The sequence below is a fragment of the Oryctolagus cuniculus genome, chromosome 7 (genome assembly GCF_964237555.1).
Source record: "Oryctolagus cuniculus chromosome 7, mOryCun1.1, whole genome shotgun sequence".
Classification (NCBI taxonomy): Eukaryota; Metazoa; Chordata; class Mammalia; order Lagomorpha; family Leporidae; genus Oryctolagus; species Oryctolagus cuniculus.
The window spans coordinates 154205149-154219521 of NC_091438.1; the positions used below are offsets into that span (position 1 = coordinate 154205149).

Genomic DNA, 14373 nt, shown 5'->3' on the forward strand with positions numbered 1-14373 from the left:
AAATGCCAAGGCATAGAAAAATGACAAGGTCATCTCTGCCCATGTCCTACCTGAGATGGCGTGATTGTACATGAGAAGAATATTTAATCAGAAATAAAGAAGAATGGGAAATAAACAAAGAATTACCTGAAGTTCCTGGGTCTGGCTCATAATTTTTTTGTAGTGGTCCAGAAGATAGATCAGATACAAAGAGAACCCTTCAAACAGAGAAGCAGGAAGGTCAGTGTCAGCTCCGTGCTGCTCCGTGCTTTCTGAGCAGTGTAACCGGAGCTGGCGGACAGGTGGATGGAGGTGGGGGTGGGGGGACAGGGACGGTGGGGGTGATGTTGTGCACAGCTGCCCACGTCCCATACCAGAGCGTCGGGGTAGAGGCGTCTCAGCTGCTTTGCGCCTCTCATCCAACTCCCTGCTAATGCACCTGCGAGACAGCAGGTGACGGCACAAATGCTTGAGTTCCTGCCTCCCACATGGGGGACCTGTGGAGCTCCTGGCTCCTGGCTTTGGCCTGGCCTGGCCCTGCCTGTTATGGACATTTGGTGAGTGAACCAGCAGATGGACAATCTCTCTCTCTCTCTCTCTCTCTCTCTCTCTCTCTGTCCCTCCCTCTCCTTCTCTTTTGGTCTTTCCTTCTGTCACTGTGCCTTTTAAATAAATAAACCTTTAAAAATAAGAGAGATAGAGAATCCAGACTGCTCTCCAACTTATGTTTTAAAAATGTGTTCAAATCCAAGTGTCTTTTTGGGGGTGGGAAGCAGAGACCCACAACAGAACGTGTGTTTCTCGTGTGCCTCCTGTGTGCAGGGCTCTGTGTGCGGTGTGGTTGCGGCACACAGGAGCTGACAGCCGAGTCTCAGAGACAAGATTCATTTGTGTGACACATGCAGCAGCAGCACCAGGCAGTGTGTGAGTGGCTGCCAAAGGTGAGGGGGAGGGGGAGGGTCTCAGGGGAGGGAATGGTCATCATTTACTGGGGCAGGGGCAGGTAGAGGCAGAAAGTCGGAGGGGAGGGTATTTCATAAGAGGCTGTGGTTGCTGAATCATGTCCCAGACAGTGTCCGGGTCCCAGTCCCTGCAGCCTGTGACCGATAATTCACAGGGATAAGGGATTTTGCAGGTGGGAAGGAGGCTGGTGGGGCAGGGGGTGGTCTTGGGTTGTCTGAGCAGAGATAATGTAGTCACCCATGTGGGTCCTTATCAGAAGGAGAAGTGGAGGTTTGACCTCGGAGGAGAAGGGGGTGTGATGGAAACACAGGGAGACTGGAAGATGTTGCTGGCTTTGAAGGTGGAGGAAGGAGCTGTGAGCCAAGGGATGCCGGGAGTGAAGCTCTGGAGGCTGAAAAGGCGGAGGGGAGGGCTCCCCCGCGGCCTTTGGAGGAGCCACCCTGCTGACACCTTGACTTGAGCCCAGGGCAACTGAACTGGGAATTGTGGCCACTGGGACCCAGTGTGCTGGCGCCGCAGGCAGAGGATTAGCCTATTGAGCTGCAGCGCCGGCCCAGGGCTGATGATTTACACTAGGCCAGGAGAAGCAGGCAGGGGTAAGAAGGAAGAAAGATAAAGGAAGCCTTTTTAAGCTTTTTTTAGGGGTGGCCCCATGGTCAGAGGAGGGAGAGGTTGGGGTGGGGTCAGAGGAGGGAGAGACAGCAGCTCCGTGGAGACCTGTTGATCTTGAGGGACTGGAGGGACTCCTAGGGGAATAGGACCCTGCAGAGTGGGACAAGCCTGGTTCAAGGCCTGCCCTGCCCACCCAGGGTCTGTGTGCGAGTCAGGAAAGAGCCCCCTCCTCATGCTAGACCTGTTGCCCCAGTGGGACTCCCTTAGGTGGGACCCCACCTGAGCTGCTCCTGGCAGCCCGCCTGTGGAAGTGTTTGGGCACTGCTGTGTAGGTGCAGCCGGGGGCACGCTAGAGGCAGAGAGCTTTCTCATGGGAAAGGGGACAAGAAGGGGGATGGAGGACTTAGCGAAGGGGTTGCAGGAAACAGTGGGAGAAGAGCAGAGGGAGGTGGGGCGCTCCAGGTCCCAGGGATTCAAGGGGAGAGGACTTCGAGAAAGAGAACAAAGGGACTGGCACTGTGGCATAACAGATAAAGCCCTGGCCTGCAGTGCCAGCATCCAATGTGGGTGCTGGTTTGTGTCCTGGCTGCTCTACTTCCGATCCTGCTTCCTGCTAACGGCCTGGGAAAAGCAGTGGAGGATGGCCCAAGTGCTTGGTCCCTTTCATCCATTTGAGAGACAGGAAGAAGCTCCTGGTTCCTGGATTCACCCTGGCAATTGTGGCCATTTGGGGAGTGGACCAGTGAGTGGAAGATCTCTCTCTCTCTCTCTCTCTCTCTCTCTCTCTCCCTCTCTCCCTCTCTCCCTCTCTCCCTCTCTCTCCCTCTCTCTTTATAACTCTGCCTTTCAAATAAACAAATAGAAGACAGAGAACCAAGAACCTTGGGTGGGCCTGGGAGAAGCCAACGTTGGGAAAGATAGTAGGGGAGGGGCTGTCAGTACAGCAGGGGGCCTTGCCCATTACTGGGAGGGGGGAGGCAAAGAGGCCAAGACAGAGCAGGACATTGGCAATGACCAGCGAGGGTGCAGCACTTCCCTAGGGCCAGAGGCGGGGCTGGGAGTGAGAGTGGCTGCAGAGCAGGGAGAGGAGCAGGGGTTCCAAGATGGCAGCAGCATCTTGAAGGGCACGTCTGATGGCCAAGGGAAGGAGCTCAGGGGGCGAGAAAGACTGCAGATGCCAGAGAAGGGAGGTTACCACGCAGGGGCTCCTGTGCACTGGGGAGGAGGCGGCCCCGAGGGAGGGGGAAGAAGGCACTAGGGAGAGCAGGGAACAGTCACGCATTCTTGCGCCATTGGCCTTGATCTCTGACAAAGCAAGGTCCGGAGAAGCTCCAGGGAGCGATTAGCGACATCATGGTAACAGGTGCGGAGTACCCAGTACCTGCGGGGCACTGCTGCCACGCCAAGGGTTTTACTATGTGTCCTCATTCTCCTTTCCAGGGGCAACTGTTAGGTAGGAAGTTAGAAATTAGCCTATGAATGCGAGAGAGGGGCCTGAGGAAACTGCACACTTCAAAGTCTTGTCCAGACCTTGATGACCCTCCAGGTGGTCCCAGCCCTGACCCCACGGGAAAGCTCCCTCCTCAGCACCCAGTGGGTTACCTGGCCGGATATCACCGCACAGTAAAACCTCTACGTTTTCCTGAGAGGCAGCACCCTAGGGAAGCCCCTTGGCCGGCACCAGCAGGGCTCTCTCCTGTCCGATTACACCAGTGGTAAGCCCAGGGAGGAATTTCCTAATTACACTCAGCCAACCCTTTGTCCTGGAGGAGGAGGAGGGGAAGGAGAATCCTGGGCCCCTTTTCCCTGAACAAAGACTGTTCCCGCTGAGCCGCCCACCCGGCCTGCAGGTGTGTCCTCTCCATTCCCCCACGTAACCTGCTCTCCCCCAGTCTGAGTGACTGGGCACCCTCTCCCTGTCCTGTTCTGACGGATGCCCCATCCCCAATAAAACCTCTCAACCTTGCCTGAATTCTTTCTTGGGCAAAGACAAGCACCTCATGACCACTTCTCTCTGGTGACAAAACCATGAAAACTCCCCACGGGTAAGCAAGAGAGCAGGTGAGCAGAGTCTGTCCTATCTTTCAAACGTTGCAGGCTTGGGGCGAAAGGGTTGGCATAGCCACTGTGAAGCAAGCCTCAGGAGGGACGTTCTTCAAGGACACCAGGGGGCAGGGAGGTGCTGGCCTGGCTACCGAGCTTGGACTGCGATGAGCTATTGTTTTGAACTCAGTTAGGATGAATCTGGGATTGCAGAGCTGCAACGTGTGGCCCAGGAACCAAGGGGAGGGATGGAGTGTGGGTGTGATACAAAGAAGTTAAGGGGATGGGGGGTGGTGCCTGGGTGCTGAAGGGCGCAGGGCGGGTCTGATGGTGCTTGTAGATTAGCTGTCATCATGATGTGACTTTGCTCCTTGGGAAAAGGGCCAAGTCTTGATTACATTGCTGGCTACAGAAGTCCTGTGTGTTCCTTACAGGAACCCAACCATGAGAAAAGTCCACGATGTGTGAAGTGCTTGTGGCTGAGCCCTCAGGGCACTGCACAGCGGCTGGCACAGAGTAGACCCTCAGTAAACACCTGTTGCAGATCCCCTGGGGTCCCACCCTGCAGGGATAACCCTCTCTACCAGTTTGATGACTTTTTCTCCAGGTTTTACTTGATATGGTATACTGACACTTAGAAAGAGCAAAAAATGAGAGCACACTATGCTATTGTATCCCAACTTGCCTTGTTTTCATCTAAAGATACTTTGTAGCCTGGTATTTGAGAAAGAGCAGTTTTCCATGGTGGTGGGGGAAAGCCTTTTATTTGCAACAGTGTTGCAGAAACAGATCTCAGCTGCTGAGATTGCAGAGGGAAATTTGCAAAGTCCTTTCTTTGCCTGATCCAAGGAAGCCTGGGAGACCAGGCAGGGCGGTAGGCAGCTGACTTTCAAGGTTCCCATCTTTCCCACCAGACCTCAGCAAGTCCTCTACCAATCAGAGAGCTGCTAGTAACACACACTGGTACCATGCAGGCTCCACCCGGAACATGCAGACATCACCCAACGACACTTCCAGTAGTTTCCCTCTGCGTCTATGTGGCCTGGATCCCCTTGGGAAGATTATTTTAGAATTTACAAGCCCAGCTCATTCTGTGCATTCTATTTCTTAGGACAAGGTTCTAAAGGGCAGATTGCCTGGTAGTGCGCAGCAGGGCTTTGAGGTCAGGGCCCTTGGATTAAGCCCCAGCTTCACCACTTGAGCTGGGACACGAGGCCCATCGTCACGATTCTAAGGCCTAGACAGGGCGTTTCCGGCTTCATGCTAACTGAGTCCTCCTGGCTAAGTAGACCTCTCTAGCTGCCGAGGGAAGAAGTGGGGGTGGGTTCCGGATAAAGCCCCGACGTGACGCGGCAGGATGTACAGTCCGGTCTGGCTACCACACATGCTTAGGCTAGGCTACATCAACAAGTGTTTGAGGCTTCCATGCCCAAGGGCTCACCGGCTCCTGAACCATGGCTCATACATGTCTCCAGCCTCTCTATCCACACCCCAGCCCTATGAGATGTTTTGCCTGTTGTATAAACAAGTACACAGAGGCACAAAGACATGGAGGAATTTGCTCACATGACTAGCAAGTGCACAGTTAAAGTTCAAGACTTGCAGTCGGTTTCCAAACACAAACTCTGAACCACTACACCGCAATGCCGGCGGGGGTGGGGGGCGGCTCTAGGTGGTCTGTGGTTTCAGTGTTGCCCACCACAACTAAACCAGATGCTCAGGGTGTTTGGGGGGGGGGGCTTTCGGGGTTAACTGGGACTGAGTGAGGCCACGAGGGCAACACTAACATAAGAAGAGAGAGCCCTTAGTGACTTGCTCTGTCTCTCCACCTGACAGTCTTTGCCATGACACGACCCAGCAGAAAGGTCCTCACAAGAGGCAAAGCAGACGTTGGCGCCATGTCCTTGGACTTCCAGAACTGTGAGCTAAACAAAGCTCTTTTCCTTCTAAATCACCCAGTCCCAGGCGTTCTGTTATAGCCACAGAACACAGCCCACAGCCCTGGCTCTGGCGCAGCGCACGGAGATGGTGTGATCTGCCTTAGGGAATGAAAACTCTTGGCTCTGCCTCTGCCCAGGTAAATGCCAGGCCCTGTCCTCGCAACATATCTGGTGCCTTGCTGGATAAGAGGATGAGCGGGAGTCCCAGAGAAAGCACGGGCATTAGGGTCCCGAAGACCTTGCTTTGAGTCCTGACCTTCTCATGTCCCAGCTCTGTGACCTCAGGGAAGTTTTCCAACACAGCTGAGCCTCAGTCTCCTTATTTTCAAAAGGAAGACAGTGATGGCATCTCCCTCATCCTGGGGGTTGGAGGGTGACAGCACGTGGCACACGGTGACCCTCAGCACAGTGGAAAGTACCCGGGAGGAGCCGAATCATCCACGGCGTCTACCCTGGCCTTAGGAACTGGGAGAGCAGAGGCTCCAGGGAGTGCTCAGGGATGACGTTCAGACAGGCCGGGGGCCCCGCCGTGGCCTCGGTCATGTGAGGCACCCACGTCACCCGATCCTGGTTAATGAATCACAACAGCTCCCAGCCGTGGAATTCCCATTCCTAAAATGAGTTCTCCCAGGGGTGAACTGAGATAATGTAGATAGAATGCTGATGGTGTCTAAGAAATAAGTACTCAATAACGAATGATGGCTAGCACGGTCATCATCTTCACCATCATCATCTCCGTCATCACCATCCTCATCATCACCACTGCCACCACCATCACCATCACCACCACCACCATCACCACCACCACCACCACCACCATCACCACCACCACCACCACCACCACCACCATCATCATCACCACCACCACCACCACCATCACCACCATCACCACCACCACCACCACCATCATCATCACCACCACCACCACCACCATCACCACCATCACCAGCACCACCACCACCACCATCATCACCACCACCATCACCACCACCACCACCACCACCACCATCACCATCACCACCACCACCACCACCACCACCACCATCACCACCATCACCAGCACCACCACCACCACCATCATCACCACCACCATCACCATCATCACCACCACCACCATCACCAGCACCACCACCACCACCATCACCAGCAGCACCAACACCCCCTTCCCTCCCCCGATTGTGTGGTTGGTTCTGTGCTAGGAATTAGAAAGAGAGAACTTGGAGGATACTCTAGCTCATCCCACTTTTTAAGCCATTTGGAGCCTTGCCCTAACATTGCTTACATTAGAGGAGAAAATGCCATTACGATCAACTCCCTCTCCTGCTGAGTGGACAAAGGACGGGCCGTGCTCACTAGCCTTTCTGTTGCTTCTCCCCATTATCTCTGTCCTGACTTCTTAGAATGAACTGGCTATGATCACAGAACGTGGGCACGAGGCCACCGTGTCCCCAGCGGCCACGCCCTGGGACACTCTTCCAGGAGGCAACAGGAGAAAGGGGGCCTGCACTGTGGGAACACTGCGTCCTTTATCCCATTCTCTTAGATCCCCAGCACACAGTCACACGGGAAGGAATTCGGCAGGTACCTGCCTAACGTTGCTCAAAGCCCATGAAGTTGGGAGAGAGGAAAAATGGCGGGTCTCAGAAATGCATTTGAGCCTTCTTGGAACTCCACGGCCACATTTGTAGAGGGCAACGCGTGAGTGGGCTTAGACAGGACTGCAATGCCCAGCAGAGGTCTCATCAGTGGAACCAGGACGGGGCACACACAGCTGGGCCCCATATCACCAGTGGGGAGACCACCGTCTCTGCTTTAGTTCCGGTCTGGAAGAACAAGACGACTCTGGCCCCTGCCTTCATGTTTGCTCCACACTCGGCAGTGATCGCAAGAACAGAAACCCTGCAGCGGGCAGCCCCTGGCCCGTGGGGTGCCCACTAGCTCTGCTTCCCCACGCCCTGGCCCGTGTCCCTCCCACTTCTCTGTGCTGGATGACAAAGGCAGGCCCTACATAAAGATTAATCTTCCTTTCGATCTCTCTCTCTCTCTCTCTCTCTCTCTCTCTCTCTCTCTCTCTCTCCTGTTACACAGCTTCCCACCACCTTCTGGATTTCTTTGAAGACATCCTGGCTGCGGATGCTGCAGCACCAGAGTTGAAAATAACTCCTCTCTTCTCATTCATTGCTGCGAGAATGTCAGGTTCTCGTTCCCTCAGCCTCTCTGCAGGGCGAGTTGGCAAGAAGCAGCCGCAGTCTTCCACGTGCTGGCGCCTCCTCCAGCGGCGGCCCCGGCTCTCTCCCTTCTCACTCAGTGCTTCCTCCCTATGTGACTGCATTCACATGGAGGCTTTAATTATCCACACACCTGTGCAGCCATGCATCACCTGTCCTGTGGCACATGCTTGTCGCCCAGCCAGACGTCCAGGGCGACCCCGCCTCTGGACACCTCTCCTGGGGTCTCGGAGGCACCTCATACCCATCTGCCCCTGCATACCTGGTGCTCCTCACTTTGCTTATTAATGAGGGAGCAGCACCTGTTGTCTACACACGCCAGGCTCCCAGAGGCCATGTAGACCCCTCCTCCCCGTCACTTCCCTTCCAGCCGCCCCAGTTCCACTGCGGAAGTGTGGTGGAGTTCCCTCTTCACTGCCCCCAACTCTCTCCCTCCACCCCAATCCCCGCCCTGGGGCGCCCTCTGCCACCCCCAGGGGAGCCTCTCACTGGCTCTGGGGCTCCAGGATGGCCCTCTGCCAGGACACTTTCCACAGGTGACTGCTGATGCTCCTGTCCCATCAGCCCTGCCTGGAAGCCTCTTGTTGGCTCCTCTCTTTGGTGGCATTTCTGCCCCAGGGCCCTAGAAGTGCACCCATGTGCAGCCCCTGCCAGCCTCCCCACCTCCACACCTGCCCCAGCTCCTTCAGACCCTGGTGCTCCCCTTACTGACCCCACCACCAGATGGCACCCTTTGCCCAGAATGTTCTCCCCTCCCCTCTTTGTGCACCAACTCCTATGCATGCTGCAGAGCCCTGCCTTCCCCGACCAGGTCAAGATGCTATGCCTCACTGCAGTTGTTTCCATCCAAGTTTTATATTTGGGCGATTTTTTTTTAGATTAATGCCCAACCCACTCCTTCCCCAAGGCCATAAGCTCTAGGAAGGCAGAGATAGTGCCCATTTTAAGTTATTATTTAATTTTTTTGAAATTAAAATACTTACTTATTTATTTGAAAAGCAGAGAGACAGGCAGAGATCTCCCATCTGCTAGTTCACTTCTCAAACACCTGTAACAGCCAGGGCTGGGCCAGGCCGAAGCCAGGAGCCCAGAGCTCCATCTGGGCTCCCCACGCGGGTGCCAGGAACCCAGCTGCTTGAGCTATCGCCTGTGCCCCCAGAGGTGTGCTCTGTGCTGGACGCTATTCTAAGTCCTTGGTGTAGATCAATGCCACCACCGTAAAGAGTGGGTGCTCCTCATTCTACCCATTTCCAGGTGTGGAAACTGAGGCCAGTCACTTGCCCAGCTGTCTCCACAGGAAGATGCTTTGGAAGTTACAAAATCCAGCAGCACTTCCTGCGTGAACGGGAGCGAGCACCACTTCTTTTAATTTTCTTTTGTCAGGGGCTGGCACTGTGGCGTAGCAGGTAAAGCCACGGCCTGCAGTGCCAGCATCCCACATGGGCACCGGTTCAAGGCCTGGCTGCTCCACTTCCGATCTCACTCTCTATTATAGCCTGGGAAAACAGTGGGAAGACTGCCCAAATCCCTGGGCTCTGCACCCCTGTGGGAGACCTGGAAGAAGCTCCTGGCTCCTGGCTTCGGATCGGAGCAGCTCTGGCCGTTGCGGCCAATTAGAAAGTGAACCAGTGGATGGAAGATCTCCCTCTCCCTCTCCCCCTCCCCCTCCCCCTCCCCCTCCCCCTCCCTCTCCCTCTCCCTCTCCCTCTCTGCCTCTCCTTCTCTCTCTGTGTAACTCTAACTTTCAAATAAATACATAAATCTTTTTAAAAATAAATTTTCCTTTTTCACTTTTCTCCAGGGATCACGTCCCACTTGTGTATTTTTAAGGAAAGTCCTTTCTCAAGTGGAGAAGCTGAACGAGTCTGGAGAGGGAAACCCTGGCCGCAGCCCCGCCAAGCCCTCCCGCCAGGTGTGCCAGCGCGGGAGGATTCAAGGAGACATTTCAGAGAACCTTGGTCGGAGCTGGGCGGCTGGATGCCGAGGTCCCGGAGGAGCTGCTCCGTCTCCTCCAGCCAGGACAGCGAGAGGCCCAGGATGTCCCGTGTCACCTTCTGGAGCCCCGACACAGGTGGGCTCACCTGCAGCTGCTGCAGGAGGGCCACCTCCTTCTTCAGGTCACTGCTGCGACAGGACGTTTTCATACAAGCCTGGAGAGAGGGAGAGAGGGAGGGGGAGGGGAGGGAGGGGGAGGGGGGAGAGAGAGGGAGGGGGAGGAGGAGAAGGAAGAGGAGGGGAAGGGGAGGGGGAGGGGAGGGGGGGAGGGAGAGGGAGAGGGAGGGGAGGGGAAGAGGGAGAGGGAGAGAGAGAAAGGGAGGGGAAGAGGGAGAGGGAGAGAGGGAGAGAGAGATAGGGAGAGGGGGAGGGAGAGAGGGAGAGAGAGATGGAGAGAGGGAGGGAGAGAGAGGGAGAGAGACAGAGACAGAGAGACAGAGAGGGAGGGAGAGGAGAGGGAGAGAGAGAAAGGGGAGGGAGAGGTAGGGGGAGGGGGGAGAGAGGTAGGGAGAGAGAGAAGGAGAGGGGGGAGAGAGGTAGGGAGAGAGAGAAGGAGAGAGAGGGAGAAAGGGAGAGAGAGAGAGAGAGAGAGAGAGAGAGGTGGTCACGAGGAGCCCAGACCCGTGACATGACCACGGTGCCCAGGGCACCGGTGGGGCGCAGCATTTGTAACCTAGTCAGGAAGCCAGCCTCCTGGGAAGGCCCAGTTTTAGGGAAAAAAAAAATTTGGTGGCAGGGGGGGAACTTTTTTTTTTCACTTTGATTTGGACTTCTAGTGATCAAAGCCAACCCACTTTTTAGCGAGATGCGATCCCACAGCCAAACCTCCCTGGACAATTTGGCCGACTTCTGTTCATCAGAATTCGTGCCGAGATGCACGCGCAAGCTGGCCAGAAGATGTGGTTTCCTGATGTTTTGGCCCGAGTGCTGACCGCCAGTGTTTGCACAGACTCCCCAAATAGTAGCTGCTGATTTCCAGAGAAAGCAGAAACAGCTGCGGGCTGTGATGAGCCACACTCAGCCTCGGGGTCAGCCTGGGGGCGGCAGGGGTGCAGCCTGGGAGCCGCGGGGGTCAGCCTGGGGGGCAGGGGTGCAGCCTGGGAGCTGCGGGGGTCAGCCTGGGGGCGGCAGGGGTGCAGCCTGGGAGCCGTGGGGGTCAGCCTGGGGGTGGCAGGGGTGCAGCCTGGGAGCTGTGGGGGGTCAGCCTGGGGGTGCAGGGGTGCAGCCTGGGAGCCGCGGGGGTCAGCCTGGGGGGGCAGGGGTGCAGCCTGGGAGCTGTGGGAGGTCAGCCTGGGGGTGCAGGGGTGCAGCCTGGGAGCCACGGGGGTCAGCCTGGGGGGGCAGGGGTGCAGCCTGGGAGCTGTGGGGGGTCAGCCTGGGGGTGCAGGGGTGCAGCCTGGGAGCCGTGGGGGGTCAGCCTGGGGGCGGCAGGGGTGCAGCCTGGGAGCCGTGGGGGGTCAGCCTGGGGGTGCAGGGGTGCAGCTTGGGAGCCGTGGGGGGTCAGCCTGGGGGTGCAGGGGTGCAGCCAGACCCTTGGATCCCTACTCCCAGCCAGAGTCTCAGTCAGCGGGTGGAAACAGTGCAAATAAAGAGCAAGAACATTTCTTTGGCTTTTCTGGAAATAACACAGGGACTTTTTTTTTGTTCTTTGCTGTGACCAAGGGGCTCCCACGGTCAGTACGGTCGCCCCTCGGTATCCGCGCGGTGGGGTGGGACTCCTGTGGACACCAGTATCCACAGATGTTCAAGTCCCTTGTGTGAAGTGGTGTGGAAGCTGCATGGATCTCCATGCACCTGCCACACACCTGCTCACGGACGCGCTCTTAGATCACCTGCGGTGCCAAGTGCAACAGGAGCGCTCTGTCCATAGGTGCCGCTCTGTATTGTTTAGGGAACAGTGACGGGAAAAGTCTGCCCGTGTTCGGCACAGGTGCACTTTTCTCTGAGCAGGGCCCCTCTGTGGTTTATGGCCAGGCACAGACTCCGCAGGTGCAGACCTGTGGGTGCCGAGGGCCGGAGGCCGGAAGAGAGGAGGCTCAGGCATCGCTCCTGGGCTTTGCCAAGTTCACCTGGGAGGGATTTTTTGAGATCCCCTTGTTCTCTGCCCTACAGCAAGAGAAAAGGTGGCTAAGAAAGCAGAGTATTTCTGCCCAGGAGGGCCCACGGAAGCTGGACCGTTTCCCCAGGAAGCAGCATAAGAGGAGATGAAGTGGACGCCCGCGGGAGGCCTGGCAGGCGGCACCTGACAGCCGTCCAGCGACGCCTTCAGCTTCTCCACATTCTCGGCCGTCTCCTCGTGCCTGGAGTGGCTGAGCTGCGTCTCCTTCTGCAGGTTCCACCGCTTCTGCTGGAAGTTAATGTTGTCCTCCGTGACCTGGGCGATCTTCTCTATCAACTGGCGAGAAACAGAGGAAGCAAAGAGGTGGTCACGCAGGCAGGGGGCTCTGGGCCGGGGTAGGGGGGACTCCTGAAGGCCCCGGCTGGGCAGGGCAAGAGTGGAGGGAGGGCCTGGGTGAGGAGAACTTGGGTCTGGTGGCCAGGATGTGACTCCAGGAGCAGGGATTTTTCTGAGGAGCCCGAGGCCTGCGCTGTCGCCCCGAGTCTGCCCTGAGGCAGAGACTGGTCAAGCCTGGTGCTATGGGAGCATCGACAGAAGGCCCGGCCTCTCACCCCCGACAAGGGCAGCCCCCAGCCTTGCCACAGAGGACAGGAAAGGAGAGCATTAAAAGGCGACGGTCCTGCGAGGACCCAGGACAGGCGGCCCCTTCCTCCCGGGGCCAGCGGAGGGCAACCGCACGCGGCTGGTGGCCAGAAGTGAGCCTGGCAGCCTGGACTTGACTTTGGCAGCCACGTTTCGAGGGCTTTTTCACTGGCTTTTCCTTGGGAAGCCAGGAAATCCCATGAAATCAAAACACATTTTTCTGGTGTAGCAACAGTGTGAGAAATCCGGGCCACCAACACAAACAGAAGCATCTGCCGCCGGGGTCTGGCGTCCGCATCTCCGGAGAAGGGAGCGAAGGGAGGGAGTCGCCCGGTGCTGGGGGGGGTGAGAGTGGCACGGACCTGCTGGTCGGTGATGGGCTTGTCCTGGAAGGGCTTCACGCGGCCGTAGGTCGCCTTGATGATCTGGCTTCGGAAATGCTCCAGCTACGGCACAAAGCGAGGGCAGAGGTGTCAGTAGGGGCAGGGGCAAGGGGGTGTGGCCAGGAGGAACCACCCTGAGGGGTCTGCATATCCCAAAGGTCTTTGCGTGTTATTCAAAGCTTCGCCTGTGCTGGAAGTGGCGGTGCCCACAGAAGAACAGGGGACAGAGGGTTTTAATTACTTCTTAGGCAGGCTTGCCTAGTCCCACCAAGGCACGTGGTCTCTCCCCACCCCCCTCAAACATGTCTCCAGACCTCAGAAGAGCCACTTGCTGCCAGTTATCCAATGGGAAGTCTGGGGCCGGGAGCGCTTTTCTGTAATTGCTAAGCCGGCACCAGACTGTGAAATAAATATTGAGGCTGTCGGCCCTGGGGAACTGGGTAATCAGCGAAGGTGCTTGCTGAGAGAAGGCGGCCGCCGTAGGCTGTGCGAGTCCCTAGGACGTTGTCCCCTGTATTCACTGTGTGTCCCTGGAGCCTGGCTCGGGGCCTGGCACACAGCAGGCACTCAGCAAATGCTCCCCGAATGGCCGGACGCAGCCATGGCTGAGAAAGTCACGGCCGTCTGATTGAGTTCAAGTGGATCCCGGTGACGACTTCCTGGGTCCTGGCGCGTCCAGATGCAGGTGGATGAAGTAGTGCAGTCACACAAAGCCGGGGCTTAGGGACGTCAAGTCCAGGGTGTCTGGGTTCCACCAGGAGCCAGAGGCCGAGGGGCCCAGCTTCCTCTGGGAGCTCACCAACCCAGCGGCCCTGGGCCTGGGTTTGCGTCTACTGGCCAACTGAGGTCATGAAACTCGGCAATGCAGAGGCAGGAGCAGCCCCAAAGGCCAGGGAGGCAAGGGGAAGTCAGACGTCCCAGCCCAGAGGCGTCTGTGGCACACTCGGGGTTTGGGGAAAGCAGTGACCGTCCCAAGGGCCTCTCTGGGTCACCCTGCAAGGGGCCAGCCAGTGCCATGGAGACGGAGATGATCCAAGCTCCGCCCTGGTCCGGGGCCGAGGGAGGGTCCCGGCTCCCCCAGGAGTGGTCACGTACAGAGGCCCTGTGGGCGAGGCCTTGTCGCTGGAGGCTCCCCAGAGGACCAACTGCCCAGGGCGGGAGGGCCAGGTCCTTCTGGGCTGGGCTGGGTGGGCTTGGTGGCAGATGCCAGCCTTGGTGCCCCCCTGAGTCCAGGCCTGGGGAGCTGCCCTTACAGGGCTCCTCCCAAATGACCTCTGCTCAGAGCCGACCCGAGGATCGCGGCCCTTGGCAAGGGGCCCAGGCCATGCCCTCAGGTCAGGTGTGTGTTGGGGTGCAGATGGCAGAGAAGATGAGGAGGTGGCCCGGGGGGCACAGGAGAGGCAGAGACCCGCAGGCTTTCCGTCCCTGACAAGGGGCTGGCACCTGTGGGAGAGCCGTGGCCGCGGTGACCGAAGCTGCCCAGGGGCTGGTGCTGCCCTCACCCGCGGGCGCCTCTGAATGCCGGCAGT

The 14373-nt window shown here is 57.5% G+C and overlaps 1 protein-coding gene across 7 annotated transcripts in view; it reads right to left on the reverse strand.

Moving 5' to 3' along the window:
- The window catches only part of FHAD1 (forkhead associated phosphopeptide binding domain 1), a 121651-nt gene that overhangs the window by 44190 nt on the left and 63088 nt on the right, over positions 1-14373 (reverse strand). For all 7 annotated transcript variants that reach the window (XR_007915796.2, XM_051836581.2, XM_051836580.2 and 4 more), the window contains 4 exons: positions 12824-12907; positions 12003-12155; positions 9720-9915; positions 127-197 (listed from right to left, as the gene is read on the reverse strand). Coding sequence is in view for 6 of the 7 variants with exons in the window: in XM_051836581.2 (XP_051692541.2) it covers positions 127-197; positions 9720-9915; positions 12003-12155; positions 12824-12907 (504 nt within the window). In the remaining variant the exon portion in view is untranslated. The remainder of the gene's footprint in view (positions 1-126; positions 198-9719; positions 9916-12002; positions 12156-12823; positions 12908-14373) is intronic.